The following is a 20,585-nucleotide window of genomic DNA, read 5'->3' on the forward strand; positions in this document are numbered from 1 at the left end:
AATGCTTAACACGTGTGTTATTTAGGCTGCGTTATCTAACTTAACAACCTTAATTTATTTTTACCCTTACTAACTGCAAAATAAGCAAAAATATTTAATTACAACAAAATAACAACATCCACATTTGTACATTACTTTTATTTATGTAGTCTCCAATCTACACTTCCTCCTCCTTGTGTTTGCCACAGGAAACCATAGATATATAGACAGAAGACTATCTACCTAGTGACATGCTTATGTGACGGCCATCTTGGTGGGGGCAAAGTTGCCATTCAAGGCATTGCATGTATATCAAAAAATCAATCATGACGTGCACATTTTCTAAGCAATTGATGCAGTTTACTTTTACTACCAACGTCAAAATATGTCCTATTAATACACACCAATTTTATTTATTTTCCTAGAATGTTTGCAGTTGAAAGTTTATTCCCAGTGTCCTTATTTTGAACCTTACATGCGCAACTACCGTATTTCCTTGAATTGCCGCCAGGGCGCTAATTAATTTAAAACCTCTTCTCACTCCTGCGCTTACCAACGGCATGTGGTAAAAGTAATTATGCGCTAATTATTTTAAAACCTCTTCTCACTCCGACACTTACCAAAGGCATGCAGTAAAAATTTGAGTGTGATGTAAGCTTGGACCTTAAATCCTACTGAATAGCTCTTATTCCCTTTATGCGATTTGAAATTACCGGTATTGAAATCAGCCTCCTTCATTTTGAAAATGATGACAGGGGTTACCAACGGCATGTGGTAAAAGTAATTAAGCGCTAATTATTTTAAAACCTGATTGATTGATTGATTGATACTTTTATTAGTAGATTGCACAGTACAGTACATATTCCGTACAATTGACCACTAAATGGTAACACCCGAATAAGTTTTTCAACTTGTTTAAGTCGGGGTCCACGTTAATCACTCCGACACTTACCAAAGGCCTGCAGTAAAAATTTGAGTGTGATGTAAGCTTGGACCTTAAATCCTACTGAATAGCTCTTATTCTTCTTCCCTTTATGCGATTTGAAATTACCGGTATTGAAATCAGCCTCCTTCATTTTGAAAATGACAGGGGTTAGTGTCACTTGTGACGTCACGAGTTTGACCAGGCAGTAATACCAATTATTTTGCGAAGCAAGTTTTACCTGGCAGTAATTCAAGCCAGGCGCATACTATATGCCCTGCGGCAATTCAAAGAAATACGGAATATGGATTTTGTTTGTTGTTTTACCTTTAGGGCTCCCGGGGACCATAAAGGGTCCAAGTCATTAAAATGTTAAAAACAAGTCAAATTTTTATTTTCTCTTTTTTTTTTCAACGCTTACAGTAAATCGCTACAGTGTATCAACTTAAGGTTGATAAAAAGTTAAAAAAAATAAAATAAAATAAAAATGTTATGGCTTTTTTGTCACAGACAACTTTGTTTTTGATCCGAGTCGAGGATGTCGGTGTGGCTTGTGCAGCCCTTTGAGACACCCGTTATTTAGGGCCATACAAATATCCATCCATCCATTTCTACCGCTTATTCCCTTTTGGGGTCGCGGCGGCGCTGGCACCTATCTCAGCTACAATCGGGCGGAAGGCAGGGTACACCCTGGACAAGTTGCCACCTCATCGCAGGGCCAACGCAGATAGACAGACAACATTCACACTCACAAAATTGATTAATTGATTTTCATAATAAAACTGAGATATGCAGTATTTCCCCAAATTTCCCTATTTGATGTGAAGTAGAGCCTTGATAATAATGCAGGACACCACTTATTTTACTTTATTATTATTTTTGAGGTATTACAGTGAAAAAATAAATAAAATCCCATTAAATATATTTGGGATCCCAAAGGTGCCCCACTCATAAAGTGATACATTTTTATTAGTTTTTTGTTTTGTTTTTACTTTCAACACTTAAGTGACGAGATCAACTTCGGATATATCTGTCGATTTTACGTTTGAACTATAATTTTGCTTGTTTTATGCTCTTTTGTCAAAAAAAAAACAACGATGTATTTGTCTGGCAAACACACAATATATGCAATATTTTCCACAGAAAACATTTCAAAGTGAAATATTTGAAATAATTGGAGCTTTGAATAAGTCAATAATTCATTACAACATTGTTTTCTATGTTGTTTTTTTTAACAACGGCAATAAAAGAAAAATATACAAAAGAAAAAAAAACTGCCGCTTTGTGTCAAAATTGCTACTTTTTCTCGTAAGATTTCACTTCAATCCACTTTTTTTTAATGTTGTATTATTGTATACAGCAGGGGTCACCAATATTTTTGAAACCAAGAGCTACTTCTTGGGTACTGATTAATGCGAAGGGCTACCAGTTTGATACACACTTAAATAAATTGCCAGAAATAGCCAATTTGCTCAATATACTTTTAATAAATAAATCTATATATATATATAAAAAAATGGGTATTTCTGTCTGTCATTCCGTCGTACATTTTTTTCCTTTTATGGAAGGTTTTTTGTAGAGAATAAATGATGAAAAAAACACTTAATTGAACGGTTTAAAAGAGGAGAAAAGACGAAAAAAATGAAAATTAAATTTTGAAACAGTTTATCTTCAATTTAAACTCTTTAAAATTCAAAATTCAACCGAAAAATAAGAGAAAAACTAGTTAATTCGAATCTTTTTGAAAACAATTTTTAAATAATTTATGCAACATTAGTAATTTTTCTTGATTAACATGAATTGTAGAAGTTAGAATATTATATATTCTAACAAAGACAAATCATTATTTCCTCTAGATTTTCCAGAACAAAATTTTTAAAAAGAAATTTAAAAGACTTTGAAATAAGATTTAAATTTGATTCTACAGATTTTCTGGGTTTGCCAGGATAATTTTTGGGAATTTTAATCATAATAAGTTTGAAGAAATATTTCACAATTATTCTTCGTCGAAAAAACAGAAACTAAAATAAAGAATTAAATTAAAATGTATTTATTATTCTTTACAAAAAAACAAAAAAAAATACTTGAACATTGATTTAAATTGTCAGGAAAGAAGAGGAAGGAATTTAAAAGGTAAAAAGGTATATGTGTTTAAAAATCCTAAAATCATTTTTAAGGTTGTATTTTTTCTCTAAAATTGTCTTTCTGAAAGTTATAAGAAGCAAAGTAAAAAAAATAAATGAATTCATTTAAACAAGTGAATACCAAGTCTTTAAAATATTTTCTTGGATTTTCAAATTCTATGAGTTTTGTCTCTCTTAAAATTAAAAATGTCGAGCAAAGCCAGACCAGCTCGCTAGTAAATAAATACAATTTAAAAAATTGAGGCAGCTCACTGGTAAGTGCTGCTATTTGAGCTATTTTTAGAACAGGCCAGCGGGCGACTCATCTGGTTCTTACGGGCACCGCCTTGGTGACCCCTGGTCTACAGTGTCCTATCTACCTATTAATATCTATGCTGGAAATACCCAAATTAAATGGAAAAAGTCTGCACGTCGCTCGGGGAGATTGTTTCCTGCTGTTTTGTAAACGGGGAAGTTTTATACTGAATATAATTAAAAACAGCTAGCCACGACATGATAAGCTAATGTTTTTTCCATCTACTAAATCAAGCTGGGATGACATTCAGATCCAACAAGAGACTTTGCACCACTCATCCCCCTATTAAACTGTTTTAGCATTCAGTGATGACATTTTTACAACCATTAACGGTGTTGGCCAATGGCCATAGACATCTTATAAGTAGACGCAGCATTGGCTGCTGTCCCGCGAGAAATTCGGCCGCCATCTTGAAGTGGTGATGAGGAGCTGGCGAGCAGTGTTAACTGACAGTTGACAGGTAGAAAACCAAGATGCCGGGCTGATGTTCAATGTTTTCCTGCTAATGAGCGGACTGTTGAAAATAGGAATGGGGGGGATTAGTTGTCACAAGTAAGATTTAGCATTAACATACTATTGGTTTTATTTTGTGAAAAGAATATTACCACAGAGTTGAGAAGGAGCAAAGATCTTCAATAGTACTTAAATCGTAGCCGCTAGCAAACAAGAGTATGACTATACTTTAATTCCATCCATCCATCCATTTTCTACCGCTTATTCCCTTTCGGGGTCGCTGGCGCCTATCTCAGCTACACTCGGGCGGAAGGCGGGGTACACCCTGGACAAGTCGCCATCTAATCGCAAGGCGTGAATGTTGTCTGTCTGTCTGTGTTGGCCCTGCGATGAGGTGGCGACTTGTCCAGGGTGTACACCGCCTTCCGCCCGATTGCAGCTGAGATAGGCTCCGGCACCGCCCCGCGACCCAGTAAGGGAGAAGCGGTAGGAAATGGACGGATGGAAATAATTCTAGTTACTTTAATTCCTTGTCAATGAAATTAATTACATTTAAAAAGATCATACTTGATAACAAAGTTGAAATTAAAGCTGCAAGCAGCGATGGACGGGACCGACTTTTGCTGGTGTTTCCTGCCTTTACCCATTCAACATATCTTTACCTTCACGTTACCTACCTTCCCTGCATCCTGGGGTCACGCTGGTGCTTCTTTCTGTCACCCATGATAATGTTTGAAAAAAGGTGACAGGCTTTTACAAAACTTTTGTTTTGAAGGGGTAATTGCCAACTTCCTGTTGATTTTTGCTGAGGGATGTCAAATATTAAAATATAGGTCTAAGTGAGACCTACATAGAGGTTTGTGTTTCATGTCTCTCCGACATTCCCACCGGAAGGTACAAGCAGTTTTGTCAGTGTTTTCTTCCTAAGAGCCGTTTTGTCCGTGTTTTATTCCTAGGGGGAGCTTGAGCGCAATTTTAAGTTTTGGGTTTTGTTTTTTTATTAGGTCGCAATTTTGGCCAGTCCTGATGTGTGTGTCCAGTTTGGTGAGTTTTGAAGCATTTTAAGGGGGTCAAATTACAACTGAAAGAGGCAAAAATGACGTTTTTTAGGAAAATTTTGTTTTGAAGGGGTTTTTGCCAACTTCCTGTTGATTTTTGCTGAAGGAAGTTAGTTTATGAAATTTAGGTCTAAGTCAGACCTACATAGAGGTTTTTGTTTCATGTCTCTACGACATTTCTACCAGAAGTTACAAGCAGTTTTGTTGTGTTTTTTCCTAGGGGGTGCTAGAGCGCAATTTTGATTTTTGGGGTTTGGTTTACCGATGTGTGTGTAAAATTTGGTGAGTTTTGAAGCATGTTAAGGGGGTCAAATTACTGCGCGAAAAGTCGGAATAATAATAATGATAATAATAATAAAGAATAATAAAACCTTAGAAATACAATAGGGTCCTCTGTCCCAAAAGGGACATTCGGTCCCTAATAAATGACAAAGATAAGGAATGTAAAAGCCAACAAAAAATCAATACAAAGTGTCAAGACAGGATAAACTGTCTATAGTTCCCTAAGATATAGTTTTGTAATGTATTCATACATTGTTTATGTGGGTTATACGCATATATATATATATATATATATATATATATATATATATATATATATATATATATATATAATCATATTGTTTCTTCAATTTAAAAATAGTGGACTGTTTTTTTTCCTCCTTCTCTGGGATTATATTCCCAGTTTTGATCTCAGACGTCAGGTCACTTATAGCATATAAGAATATATTCTATTACTGTTAAAGGCCTACTGAAAGCCACTACTAGCGACCACGCAGTCTGATAGTTTATATATCAATGATGAAATATTAACATTGCAACACATGCCAATACGGCCTTTTTAGTTTACAAAATTGCAATTTTAAATTTCGCACAAAGTATCCTGTTGAAAACGTCGCGGAATGATGACGCGTACGCGTGACGTCACGGATTGTAGCAGACTTGTTCTTCCAGTCCGATCCAAACTTTAAGTCGTCTGCTTTAATCGCATAATTACACAGTATTCTGGACATCTGTGTTGCTGAATCTTTTGCAATTTGTTCAATTAATAAAGGAGACGTCAAAGAAGAAAGATGTTGGTGGAAAGCGGTGGATTGCGGCTGTAGCAACACAAACACAGCCGGTGTTTCTTTGTTTACATTCCCTAAAGACGACGGTGAAGCTTTAATATGGAACAGAGCGGTCAAGCGAACACTGTTCCCTATACCACATGTCAACCGGCAGGTTTCGGTGAGAAAATTGTGGTTATAAGTCGGCTCTTACCGTAGACATGAGCGGAGCTTGTGTCGTTCATCCTGCAGCTGTCAAAGAGGCAGCTGTGGACTCTCTTGGCTTCCCTCAGAGACACTGGCTGTCACTACACCCCTTTGACTTTCAGGTATGACTATATAATCTCACTAAAACACTAGTAACACAATAAGCAGATAAGGGATTTTCCCGATTTATCCGAGTAAATGTGTCTAATAACACCTGAATCGCTCCCACTGCCCCTCGTCTTTTTTTATTTATTTTATTGTCCTTCACTCTCACTATCCTCAACCACGAATCTTTCATCCTCGCTCAAATTAATGGGGAAATTGTCGCTTTCTCGGTCCGAATCGCTCTAGCTGCTGGTGGCCAATAATTGTAAACAATGTGAGGATGTGAGGAGCTCCACAACCAATAACGTCACGCGCACATCGTCTGCTACTTCCAGTACAGGAGAGGCTTTTTTGTTAGTGACCGAAAGTTGCGAACTTTATCGTCGATGTTCTCTACTAAATCCTTTCAGCAAAAATATGGCAATATCGCAAAATGATCAAGTATGACATATAGAATGGACCTGCTATCCCCGTTTAAATAAGAACATCTCATTTCAGTAGGCCTTTAAACAAACTATGAATAATAAAACATGACAAAACATGTGTTCTTTATCATAGCTACACGTGTGACAAAAAAAAGAGGGTGGAAATCATAGGTATTCAGTGAGGCAAGATTAATTAAATGCGCTGACAGTTCATTGCTCTTACCAAATGAATTGCACTGAGTGGAGCGGATCACCACTCCAAGATGGCGGCCCCGCGTCTCGTCAGCGCCAATAGACAGCAGCGATCGATGCTGCGTCTGTTTATAAGACGTCTATGGCGCTGGCTCAGGCCTGAGCCTTTATTTTGACGGGCTCGCGCCGGAAGTTACTGCCTCGACCCGGATGTGGTCTTGTTCGCTGCATCCAGGCGAGCAGCCTGTGAGCGTAGTGCGCAGCGCGATCAAAAGATCCCAGTTTGATTCCCAACATATTTGACCACATGTTACACTTATGTATTCGGCATTATTTGTCCACGATGCAGTTTCACTTTTTACCGGATTAAAAATGACGAGATGGAAGACCAAACGTAGTGCAGTGGTGATGCTGATCTATATGAACACGGGATGACGTCAGCAAATATGATTTGGTGAGTTATAATCGATTTGCTCCCATTAAAATGTATGATTGTACATACAGTACATCGTGTATTTTCAGTGTGCTAATATTATCCATCAAAACAACGAGATGTCCGATAATGTTTTTTTTGTGTGCCGATATTCCGATATTGTCCAACTGTAATTACCGATACCGATATATACAGTCGTGGAATTTTTGTGATGTCCTGCTGAACGCATTAAACAATATAACAATGTTTTCAAAATTAAATCAACACAAGTTATGGAAAAAAAAAATGCCAACATAGCACTGGCATATTATTGAAGTCACAAAGTGCATTTTTCCCCCCTAACATGCCTCAAAAAAGCAGCTTGGAATTTGGGACACGCTCTCCCGGAGAGAGCATGAGGTGGTTGAGATTGGGGGGAGGTGGCAGGGGAGTGTATAGTGTAGCTTCCCGGAAGAGTTAGTGCTGCAAGGGGTTCTGGTTCTGTTGTGTTACTGTTATGTTACGGTGCGCATGTTTTCCCGAATTGTTTGGTGTGGGTTCACAATGTGGCGCATATTTGGAACAGTGTTAAAGTTGTTTATACGGCCACCCTCAGTGTGACCTGTATGGCTGTTGACCAAGTATGAGTGTGTGTGTGTGTGTGTGTGTGACCGGGCTAGCACGCAAAGGCAGTGCCTTTTAACATGGGTTCGATCGAACCCAAGGGGGTTCGGCAGAGCTCAAGACACACCCGACTCATTGTGTAAACAAAAACTTCTCCCTATCGGCGTATTATGGATACCCTCAAAAAATGTTCCCTCTTATTTTCGTGAGAAAACGCAAAAATTCCTTGAGCATTCAGTGCTTGAGCACACCTGTCCCAAAGTCCCAAACCTGACTAAATAAAAAATTCAATGTTTTATTCTTACAATCAAATGACAGCTGTCATTTCCATGAGATTATTTTGCAATATAAATGTTTTTGGGCCCACTCTGTTGTGTTTATGTTGTGTTACGGTGCGGATGTTCTGCCGAAATGTGTTTGTCATTCTTTTTTGGTGTGGAACGGTCTTTGCTGTGAAAATAAATAATTATATTCTATCATTTATCATTTAAAATGATAACCGGCATAGCTCGGTTGGTAGAGTGGCCGTGCCAGCAACTTGAGAGTTGCAGGTTCGATTCCCGCTTGTGCTGTCTTAGTTACTGCCGTTGTGTCCTTGGGCAAGACATTTTACCCACCTGCTCCCAGTGCCACCCACACTGGTATAAATGTAACTTAGATATTGGGTGTCACTATGTAAAAAGCGCTTTGAGTCACTTGAGAAAAGCGCTATATAAATATAATTCACAATTCACAATATGTGGCACTTGCCAAAGTGAAGCCACGCATATCTGAACTGGTCTGTCAAAGACAACAGCGGAAGTCACACTTTAGTTGTGGGTGTGTCATTTTGCACTGTGTTGATTAAATATAATATCGTAGTAGGCTTAAGTAATCATTAAAAACAAGGTATAGGTTTTGTTTAAGCATGTATATTGTCACATTCACAGATTGCACGGTAACAGTTTCAATATAGCACAATAGAACGGTTACATGAATTGTATTTATATAGCGCTTTTTCTCTACTGACTCAAAGCGCTTTACATAGTGAAACCCGATATCTAAGTTACATTTAAACCAGTGTGGGTGGCACTGGGAGCAGGTGGGTAAAGTGTCTTGCCCAAGGACACAACGGCAGTGACCTCCCGTCCAAGGGCAAAACCCAGTAACTCACTTTTGGTCAAAACTGAGCTGATTATTAATTTAGTGTATGCGATATTGTAATTTGTTCCGTAAGTAAGCTGTCACGCGCATGGCAGGACCTAGCAACTACCACATAACCGCGTAGATACAACAGAAAAACCTAGTATCTCAAGGGATCAATCGGAGCTTCTTTGTCAGTCGCCTTATTGTCTTTAATGAGACATTTGCACCAATGGGTAGCGTCCCGGAGGAGTTAGTGCTGCAAGGGGTTCTGGTTCTGTTGTGTTTACGTTGTGTTACGGTGCGGACATGTGTTTGTCATTCTTGTTTGGTGTGGGTTCTTTTTGTGCACCAGTAAAAAAACATATTGTCTTGAATTTGGAAGGTGGTTGAGGTTGGGGGGGGGTGTATTTTGTAGCGTCCCAGAGGAGTTAGTTCTGCAAGGGGTTCTGGTTCTGTTGTGTTTACGTTGTGTTACAGTGCGGATGTTCTCCCGAAATGTGTTTGTCATTTTTGTTTGGTGTGGGTTCATTTTGTGCACCAGTAAAAAAAACTTTGTCTTGAATTTGGAAAACTTTTTTTTCCCACTAAAAAGAATGGTTCGGTGAATGCGCATATGAAACCGGTGGGGTTCGGTACCTCCAACAAGGTTAAGAACCACTACTTTAAGGTTTATTGGCGCTCTGTACTGTGCTGCAAGGGGTTCTGGTTCCGTTGTGTTTACGTTGTTACAGTGCGGATGTTCTCCCGAAATGTGTTTGTCATTCTTGTTTGGTGTGGGTTCATTTTGTGCACCAGTAAAAAAACTTTGTCTTGAATTTGGAAGGTGGTTGAGGTTGGGGGGGAGGGGGCGTATTTTGTAGCGTCCCGGAAGAGTTAGTGCTGCAAGGGGTTCTGGTTCTGTTGTGTTTATGTTGTTACGGTGCGGATGTTCTCCCGAAATGTGTTTGTCATTCTTGTTTGGTGTGGGTTCATTTTGTGCACCAGTAAAAAATCATATTGTCTTGAATTTGGAAGGTGGTTGAGGTTGGGGGGGTAGGGTGTATTTTGGAGCATCCCGGAGGAGTTAGTGCTGCAAGGGGTTCCGGTTCTGTTGTGTTTACGTTGTGTTACGGTGCGGATGTTCTCCCGAAATGTGTTTGCCATTCTTGTTTGGTGTGGGTTCATTTTGTGCACCAGTAAAAAAACATATTGTCTTGAATTTGGAAAACTTTTTTTTTCCACTAAAAAGAATGGTTCGGTGAATGCGCATATGAAACCGGTGGGGTTCGGTACCTCCAACAAGGTTAAGAACCACTACTTTAAGGTTTATTGGCGCTCTGTACTGTGCTGCAAGGGGTTCTGGTTCTGTTGTGTTTACGTTGTTACAGTGCGGATGTCCTCCCGAAATGTGTTTGTCATTCTTGTTTGGTGTGGGTTCATTTTGTGCACCAGTAAAAAAAACTTTGTCTTGAATTTGGAAAACTTTTTTTTTTTCCACTAAAAAGAATGGTTCGGTGAATGCGCATATGAAACCAGGTGGGGTTTGGTACCTCCTACAAGGTTAAGAACCACTACTTTAAGGTTTATTGGCGCTCTGTACTTCTCCCCAAGTCTGTGTACCACTTAGAAAGTGATACATTTTACTTTTTGAAACCGATCATTTCTGATATCACATTTTAAAGCATTTATCGGCCGTTATTAATATCATAGGTTGTATCTTTAAAATAACCCTTGCTATTTTTCCTCCTTTACAGCACTGACCTCACTTCCGGCCGTGTGTCGCCAGCGGGGTGAGGTTTGATTTCCTGTATCCAAAGGCATTCTCCTCACCCGAGTGGACCATGCGCGTCACTTTATGCCAAGGCGTGTTAACCGGAGCCATCCTGGTCAACCTCCTGATCCTCTACTATGTGTCCCGGGCCCAGCAGCAGATGATTGAGAAGAGGAAGGAGCAGGGCAGGGGCACCAGGAAGGCTGCCCTACTGGAGGCGGGCATGGGGCTCGGAGGTGAGCCCGTGGGTCCCCCGGTTGCAGGACGCAGCCGCGCCCCTCGCGTGACGGTGCTGCTGAGGGAGTTTGAGAACTTCGAGAATTATGTTCGAGATGCGGCGACTTCCTTTTTAAGACAGAGGCCGGAAGTTCCTTTCCTGGTGGTGGCTGACGCGCCGCCGTACCCGCCTCTGGTGCTCCCCGATGGCGCTCGGCTTCTCGTGCTCTCGCCGAGCCCGGACCAGCCGCCGCAAGCCCACAGGCCCGAGTTCCACGTCCAGACGGAGTTCGTGCTCCTACTTCCGGACGGGGTGGAGCTGGATCCGCCCCGGGTCATCGAAAGGCTGATTAAGGAGCTGGAAGGCGAGGGCGGCGGGCCGGTGAGGCTGGTGGCGTCGCCCGTGCTGACTCGCTCGGCCGTGCAGTGTCTCCACCTGCGGGTGAACCTGCGAGAGTGGACGGCGTCGTACTCGGCAGCGGCGTCGGGAAGCAGCGGGAGCGTGTGCACGGCCTTGCAAGGCGACGCCGCGGTCCTCATCCGCGCCGAGGATCTTTTTAACCTCTCCGTGCCGCTCGGGAGGCCGCTCTTCTCCTCGCTCTTCATCCAGACCGCTCTCCGGGGCTGGAAGGTGAAGCTTCTGGAGGGTCCGTGTTTCTCCTCCAACCGCCGGCCCCTCTTCAGCTCCGCCCACAACCAGTGGAAGGCCGACACCCGCCTGAAGGAGGCCACGGGGAGGATGATGAGGAGCTTCGGCGTGAAGCGCGTCCTGCTGCCGGACGGGAAGGAGCAGTGGCACGGCTGCGGCAAAGAGACGCCGCGCTGCTTCGGCACGGTGCAGGACGACACCCCGGATTACCTCTACCTGGATCGATGGACGCCGCCCTGTTGTCTGCGGGCTCTGCGGGAAACCGCCAAGTACGTCATCAGCATCCTGGAGAGCTCCGGGGTGCGCTACTGGCTGGAAGGCGGGACCCTGCTGGGGGCCGTGCGCCACCAGGACATCATCCCGTGGGACTACGACGTGGACCTGGGCATCTACCTGGAGGACATCCCCAACTGTGACCACCTGAAGAACCTGGACTCCGGCTCCCTGGTGGACGCCAACGGCTACGTGTGGGAACGGGCGGTGGAGGGCGACTTCTACCGGGTGCAGTACAGCGAGGCCAACCACCTGCACGTGGACCTGTGGCCCTTCTACCCCCGCGACGGCGTCATGACCAAGGACACGTGGACCGAGCACAAGCAGGACGTGGAGTTCCCCGAGCACTTCCTGCAGCCGCTCGTCCCCATGCTGTTCGCCGGCGCCGCCGCCTACGTGCCCAACAACCACCGCGCCTTCTTGGAACTCAAGTTCGGAGAGGGGGTCATCGAGAACCCCCAGTATCCTAACCCTGCCAAGAAAGGCCTGGACAGAGCCAAAATATGAGAGGGAGACATTTGTTGACATGAAACTGTTAAAACTCAGTAGAAGCATTTAAGTCTCACCTTAAAACTCATCTGTATACTCTAGCCTTTAAATAGACCTCCTTTTTAGACCAGTTGATCTGCCGCTTCTTTTCTTTCTCCTATGTCCCCCCCTCCCTTGTGGAGGGGGTCCGGTCCGATGACCATGGATGAAGTACTGGCTGTCCAGAGTCGAGACCCAGGATGGACCGTTCGTCGGGACCCAGGATGGACCGCTCGCCTGTATCGGTTGGGGACATCTCTACGCTGCTGATACGCCTCCGCTTGAGATGGTTTCCTGTGGACGGGACTCTCGCTGCTGTCTTGGATCCGCTTGAACTGAACTCTCGCGGCTGTGTTGGAGCCACTATGGATTGAACTTTCACAGTATCATGTTAGACCCGCTCGACATCCATTGCTTTCGGTCCCCTAGAGGGGGGGGGGGTTGCCCACATCTGAGGTCCTCTCCAAAGTTTCTCATAGTCAGCATTGTCACCGGCGTCCCACTGGATGTGAATTCTCCCTGCCCACTGGGTGTGAGTTTTCCTTGCCCTTTTGTGGGTTCTTCCGAGGATGTTGTAGTCGTAATGATTTGTGCAGTCCTTTGAGACATTTGTGATTTGGGGCTATATAAATAAACATTGATTGATTGATTGATAAAAAAGGACACATCTTAAAGGCCTACTGAAATGAGATTTTCTTATAGCAGGTCTTTTCTATGTGTCATACTTGCATATATTTGCAGAAAGGATTTACTAGAGAACATCCACGATAAAGTTTGCAACTTTTGGTCGCTAATAAAAAAGCCTTGCCTGTACCAGAAGTAGCAGACGATGTGCGCGTGACGTCACGGGTTGTGGAGCTCCTCACATCTGAACATTGTTTACAATCATGGCCACCAGCAGCTAGAGCAATTGGGACCGAGAAAGCGACGATTTCCCCATTAATTTGAGCGAGGATGAAAGATTTGTGGATGAGGAAAGTGAATGTGAAAGTCTAGAAAAAAAAAAAAAGGCCAGGCCGTGGGAGTGATTCAGATGTTATTAGACACATTTACTAGGATAATTCTGGAAAATCCCTTATCGTGTTACTAGTGTTGTAGTGAGCTTATACTCACATCTGAACATTGTTTACAATCATGGCCACCAGCAGCTAGAGCGATTCGGACCGAGAAAGCGACGATTTCCCCATTAATTTGAGCGAGGATGAAAGATTTGTGGATGAGGAAAGTGAAAGTGAAGGTCTAGAAGAAAAAAAAAAAAAGGCCGGGCCGTGGGAGTGATTCAGATGTTATTAGACACATTTACTAGGATAATTCTGGAAAATCCCATATCGTGTTACTAGTGTTGTAGTGAGATTATACTCACATCTGAACATTGTTTACAATCATGGCCACCGGCAGCTAGAGCGATTTGGACCGAGAAAGCGACGATTTCCCCATTAATTTGAGCGAGGATGAAAGATTTGTGGATGAGGAAAGTGAATGTGAAGGTCTAGAAAAAAAAAAAAAAGGCCGGGCCGTGGGAGTGATTCAGATGTTATTAGACACATTTACTAGGATAATTCTGGAAAATCCCTTATCGTGTTACTAGTGTTGTAGTGAGATTATACTCACATCTGAACATTGTTTACAATCATGGCCACCAGCAGCTAGAGCGATTTGGACCGAGAAAGCGACGATTTCCCCATTAATTTGAGCGAGGATGAAAGATTTGTGGATGAGGAAAGTGAATGTGAAGGTCTAGAAAAAAAAAGGCCAGGCCGTGGGAGTGATTCAGATGTTATTAGACACATTTACTAGGATAATTCTGGAAAATCCCATATCGTGTTACTAGTGTTGTAGTGAGATTATACTGTCGTACCTGAAAGTCGGATGGGTGTGGGGACTGCCAGTGTCTCTGAGGGAAGCCACGTTTCTCGACGAGGCGAAACGAAGGCAGCTTTTTTTCCCACCCGATGGAAGCATCCCACGTTCGGGGGCGGCCGGTCGGAGGAGGCAAGACAGTCCGCAGCTGCCTCTTTGACAGGCGCACGAGGAACGACCCAAGCTCTGCTCATGTCTACGGTATGGGCCGACTTATTACCACAGTTTTCTCACCGAAACCTGCCGGTTGACATGTGGTAGGGAACCATGTTGACCGCTCTTCCATAGTAAAGCTTCCCCTTCGGGAATGTAAACAAGGAAACACCGGCTGTGTTTGTGTGGCTAAAGGCAGCCGCAACCACCGCTTCCCACCTACAGCTTTCTTCTTTGACGTCTCTATTATTCATTGAACAAATTGCAAAAGATTCAGCAACACAGATGTCCAGAATACTGTGTAATTATGCGATTAAAGCAGACGACTTATAGCCGGGATCAGGCTCAAACAAAATGTCCGCTACAATCCGTGACGTCACGCGCACGCATCATCATACCGCGACGTTTTCAACATACTTCGCGCAAAATTTAAAATTGCAATTTAGTAAACTAAAGCGGCCGTATTGGCATGTGTTGCAATGTTAATATTTCATCATTGATATATAAACTATCAGACTGTGTGGTCGCTAGTAGTGGCTTTCAGTAGGCCTTTAATGAGCGCAGTGACATCATCTTGAGCACACATTACATCATCTTGAGCACACATTACATCATCTTAATGAGCACAGTGACATCGTTTGTCAGTCAGTATTTTAACACCAAATTGTTGTTAAAAGTGTCTTGTGCAATAAACCGTCTCTTGAATCAGATTTGACTAAAGGCACTGTGTGTGTAAGGCAGTCCTTCTCAAATATGGGAGGGGGCACGATATGATACCGGGGGGGTGCGTGCGACTTCAAGGAACATATTTTTGCCATAGCAGAATATGATGAAGCGCATTTAGCACCTGTTACTGTAACCGTGCTGGGTTTCCTTCATTGTTAATTAACTGTAATGCAGAGGTGTACTTATTACAACTGTATACACAAATGATACTATTTACAGTCACAGTAGAGAATAACGGGGCGTAACAAAATATTTGAGAAGTACTGGTGTAAGGTGTGTTTATTATAGGGTCGCGCAATACAGACGATGTAAATGATATCAATTTGGCCGACAGTAGATTGCAGAGGTGTGCTTATAACGACAAATGATACCATTTTTAGTCACGGTGGAGAATAGGGGGGCGTAACAAAAATATTTGAGAAGTATAGGTGTAAAGTGTGTTTGCGCAACTGACGATGTAAATGATATCAATTTGGTCGACAATAGTATAGACAAATGATACTATTTATAGTCACAGTGGAGAATAGGGGGGCGTAACAAAAATATTTGAGAAGTATAGGTGTAAAGTGTGTTTGCGCAACAGACGATGTAAATGATATCAATTTGGTTGACAATAGATGCAGAGGTGTACTTATAACAACTGTATAGACAAATGATACTATTTATAGTCACAGTGGAGAATAGGGGGGCGTAACAAAATATTTGAAAAGTACTGGTGTAAGGTGTTTGCGCAACATCGACGATGTAAATGATATCAATTTGGTCGACAATAGATGCAGAGGTGTACTTATAACAACTTTATATATAGACAAATGATACTTTTTATAGTCACAGTGGAGAACAGGGGGGCGTAACAAAATATTTGAGAAGTACTGGTGTAAGGTGTGTTTATTCTAGGGTCGCGCAATACAGACAATGTAAATGATATCAATTTGGCCGACAATAGATGCAAAGGTGTACTTATAACAATTTTATAGACATTGTACTATTTATAGTCAAGGTACAGAATAGGGGGGTCTAACAAAATGTTTGAGAAGTACTGATGTAGGGTGTGTGTTTGCAAAATACAGATGATGTAAATGATATCAATTTGGCCGACAATAGATTGCAGAGGTGTACTTATAACAACGACAAATTATACCATTTATAGTCAAGGCGGAGAATAGGGGGGCGTAACAAAATATTTGAGAAGTACTGGTGTAAGGTGTGTTTGCGCAACAGATGATGTAAATGATATCAATTTGGTTGACAATAGATGCAGAGGTGTACTTACAACAACTTTATAGACAAATTGTACTATTTATAGTCAAGGTACAGAATAGGGGGGCGTAAGAGAAAATATTTGAGAAGTACTGGTAAAAGATGTGTTTGCGCAATACAGACGATGTAAATGATATCAATTTGGTCGACTATAAATGCAGAGGTGTACTTATAACAACTTTATAGACAAATGATACTATTTATAGTCACAGTGGAGAATAGGGGGGGCGTAACAAAATATTCGAGAAGTACTAGTGTAAGGTGTGTTTGCACTATGGTCGCGCAATACAGATGATGTAAATTATATCAATTTGGCCGACAATAGATGCAGAGGTGTACTTCTAACAACTGTATAGACAAATGATACTATTTATAGTCACAGTGGAGAATAGGGGGGCGTAACAAAATATTTGAAAAGTACTGGTATAAGGTGTTTGCGCAACATCGACAATGTAAATGATATCAATTTGGTCGACAATAGATGCAGAGGTGTACTTATAACAACTTTATAGACAAATGATACCATTTGTAGTCACGGTGGAGAATAGGGGGGCGTAACAAAATATTTGAGAAGTACTGGTGTAAGGTGTTTGCGCAACATCGACAATGTAAATGATATCAATTTGGTCGACAATAGATGCAGAGGTGTACTTATAACAACTTTATATATAGACAAATGATACTATTTATAGTCACAGTGGAGAATAGGGGGGGCGTAACAAAATATTTGAGAAGTACTGGTGTAAGGTGTGTTTGCACTAGGGTCGCGCAATACAGATGATGTAAATTATATCAATTTGGCCGACAATAGATGCAGAGGTGTACTTATAACAATTTTATAGACATTGTACTATTTATAGTCAAGGTACAGAATAGGGGGGTCTAACTAAATTTTTGAGAAGTACTGATGTAAGGTGTGTGTTTGCAAAATACAGACAATGTAAATGATATTAATTTGGCCGACAATAGATTGCAGAGGTGTACTTATAACGACAAATGATACCATTTATAGTCACGGTGTAGAATAGGGGGGCGTAACAAAATACTTGAGAAGTAGATGCAGAGGTGTACTTATAACAATTTTATAGACATTGTACTATTTATAGTCAAGGTACAGAATAGGGGGGTCTAACTAAATTTTTGAGAAGTACTGATGTAAGGTGTGTGTTTGCAAAATACAGACAATGTAAATGATATTAATTTGGCCGACAATAGATTGCAGAGGTGTACTTATAACGACAAATGATACCATTTATAGTCACGGTGTAGAATAGGGGGGCGTAACAAAATACTTGAGAAGTACTGGTGTAAGGTGTGTTTGCGCAACAGATGATGTAAATGATATCAATTTGGTTGACAATAGATGCAGAGGTGTACTTATAACAACTTTATAGACAAATGATACCATTTGTAGTCACGGTGGAGAATAGGGGGGCGTAACAAAATACTTGAGAAGTATTGGTTTAAGTGTTTGCACTAGGGTGGCACAATACAAATGATGTAAATGATATAAATTTGGCCGACAATAGATGCAGAGGTGTACTTAACAATTTCATAGACAAATTGTACAATTTATAGTCAAGGTACAGAAAATATTTGAGAAGTACTGGTAAAAGATGTGTTTGCGCAATACAGACGATGTAAATATCAATTTGGTCGACTATAAATGCAGAGGTGTACTTATAACAACTTTATAGACAAATGATACTATTTATAGTCACAGTGGAGAATAGGGGGGCGTAACAAAATATTTGAGAAGTACTGGTGTAAGGTGTGTTTGCACTAGGGTCGTGCAATACAGACAATGTAAATTATATCAATTTGGCCGACAATAGGTGCAGAGGTGTACTTTAAATGATACTATTTATAGTCAGTGGAGAATAGGGGGGCGTAACAAAATATTTGAGAAGTACTGGTAATAGATGTGTTTGCGCAACAGACGATGCAAATGATATTAATTTGATCGACTATAGATGCAGAGGTGTACTTATAACGACAAATGATACCATTTATAGTCACGGTGTAGAATAGGGGGGCGTAACAAAATATTTGAGAAGTACTGGTGTAAGGTGTGTTTGCGCAATACAGACAATGTAAATGATATCAATTTGGCCGACAATAGATTGCAGAGGTGTACTTATAACAACAAATGATACCATTTATAGTCACGGTGTAGAATAGGGGGGCGTAACAAAATATTTGAGAAGTACTGGTGTAAGGTTTGTTTGCGCAACAGACGATGTAAATGATATCAATTTGGTTGACAATAGATGCAGAGGTGTACTTATAACAACTGTATAGACAAATGATATGATTTGTAGTCACGGTGGAGAATAGGGGAGCGTAACAAAATATTTGAGAAGTACTGGTGTCAGGTGTCTTTTCACTCGGGTCGCGCAATACAGCTGATGTAAATGATATCACTTTGGCTGACAATAGATGCAGAGGTGTACTTGTAACATATAGTCAAGGTACAGAATAGGGGGGCGTAACAAAATATTTGAGAAGTACTGGTGTAAGGTGTGTGATTGCAAAATACAGACGATGTCACTATATATATATACATATATATATCTATATATATATACATACATACATATATATATATACATTTACATATATATATATATATACATTTACATATATACATACATATACACATATATACATATATATATATATATACATACATATATATATACATTTACATATACACATATATACATATATATATATATACATACATATATATATACATTTACATATATATATATATACATACATATAATATATATATGTATATATATATATATGTATATATATGTATATATATGGTGAAAGAAGTCCTCGACCGTGGAGCATGACCACTGTTCCTGGAAAAAAAAATACAACTTAGGACATTTGTGAAGAATGTGTGCACTTACACTGAGCTGCCACTAGATGGTGCAGCACATCTACAGTAGAGCCTGTGGAGTACAGTATATTGTATGACACTGTGTCTGGCCAAGTGTGTGGGTGTGGGAGGGGGGTGTGAGTCCTAATTCCATTAAGCAGCCTTGCACCTGTCACCCTATATACCAGGGGCACCAACCTTTTTGAAACCAGGAGCTACTTCTTGGGTACTGATTAATGCAAAGGGCTACCAGTTTGATACACACTTAAATTTTTTTTGCCAGAAATAGCCAATTTGCTCAATTTAACTTTAATGAATAAATCTATATATATATATATATATATATATATATTTTTTTTAAATTGGGTTTTCTGTCTGTCATTCCGTCGTACATTTTTTTTCCTTTTAAGGAAGGTTTTTTGTAGAGAATAAATGATGAAAAAAAAACATTTAATTGAACGGTTTAAAAGGAGAAAACAGGAAAAAAATTCAAATAAAATTTGGAAACATAGTTTATCTTCAATTTCGACTCTTTAAAATTCGAAAAACCGAAAAAAAGAAGAGAAGAACTTTGCTAATTCGAATCTTTTTGAAAAAATATAAAAAAATTATTTATGGAACATCATTAGTCATTTTTCCTAATTAAGATTAATTTTAGAATTTTGATGACATGTTTTAAATAGGTTAAAATCCAGTCTGCATTTTGTTAGAATATATAACAAATTGGACCAAGCTATATTTCTAACAAAGACAAATCATTATTTCTTGTAGATTTTCCAGAACAAAAAATTTAAAAGAATTTGAAATAAGATTTAAATTTGATTATAAAAATTTACTAGATTTGCTAGAATATATATTTTTATTTTAATCATAATAAGTTTGAAAACATTTTTTCACAAATATTCTTCATAGAAAAAACAGAAGCTAAAATGAAGAATTAAATTATAATTGATTATTCTTTACAACAACAAAAAATTAATTTACTTGAACATTGATTTAAATTGTCAGGAAAGGAGAGGAAGGAATTTAAAAGGTAAAAAGGTATATGTGTTTAAAAATCCTAAAATCATTTTTAAGGTTGTATTTTGTCTCTAAAATTGTCTTTCTGAAAGTTATAAGCAAAGAAAAAAAATAAAGGGATTTATTTAAACAAGTGAAGACCAAATCTTTAAAATATTTTCTTGGATTTTCAAATTCTATTTGAGTTTTGTCTCTTAGAATTAAAAATGTCGAGCAAAGCGAGACCAGCTTGCTAGTTAATAAAATAAATAAAAAATAGAGGCAGCT

General features: G+C 40.1%; 1 protein-coding gene across 1 annotated transcript; it reads left to right on the forward strand.

Moving 5' to 3' along the window:
• The first annotated feature begins 7,022 nt into the window (after positions 1 to 7,022).
• fkrp (fukutin related protein) lies at positions 7,023 to 15,561 on the forward strand. Its single transcript, XM_061878616.1, has 2 exons — positions 7,023 to 7,283; positions 10,724 to 15,561. Exon 2 carries the CDS (start codon positions 10,811 to 10,813, stop codon positions 12,383 to 12,385), a length of 1,575 nt encoding a protein of 524 aa, XP_061734600.1. The 5' UTR covers positions 7,023 to 7,283; positions 10,724 to 10,810; the 3' UTR covers positions 12,386 to 15,561.
• The last annotated feature ends 5,024 nt before the right edge of the window (positions 15,562 to 20,585 follow it).

The sequence above is a fragment of the Nerophis ophidion genome, linkage group LG18 (assembly GCF_033978795.1).
Source record: "Nerophis ophidion isolate RoL-2023_Sa linkage group LG18, RoL_Noph_v1.0, whole genome shotgun sequence".
Classification (NCBI taxonomy): domain Eukaryota; kingdom Metazoa; phylum Chordata; class Actinopteri; order Syngnathiformes; family Syngnathidae; genus Nerophis; species Nerophis ophidion.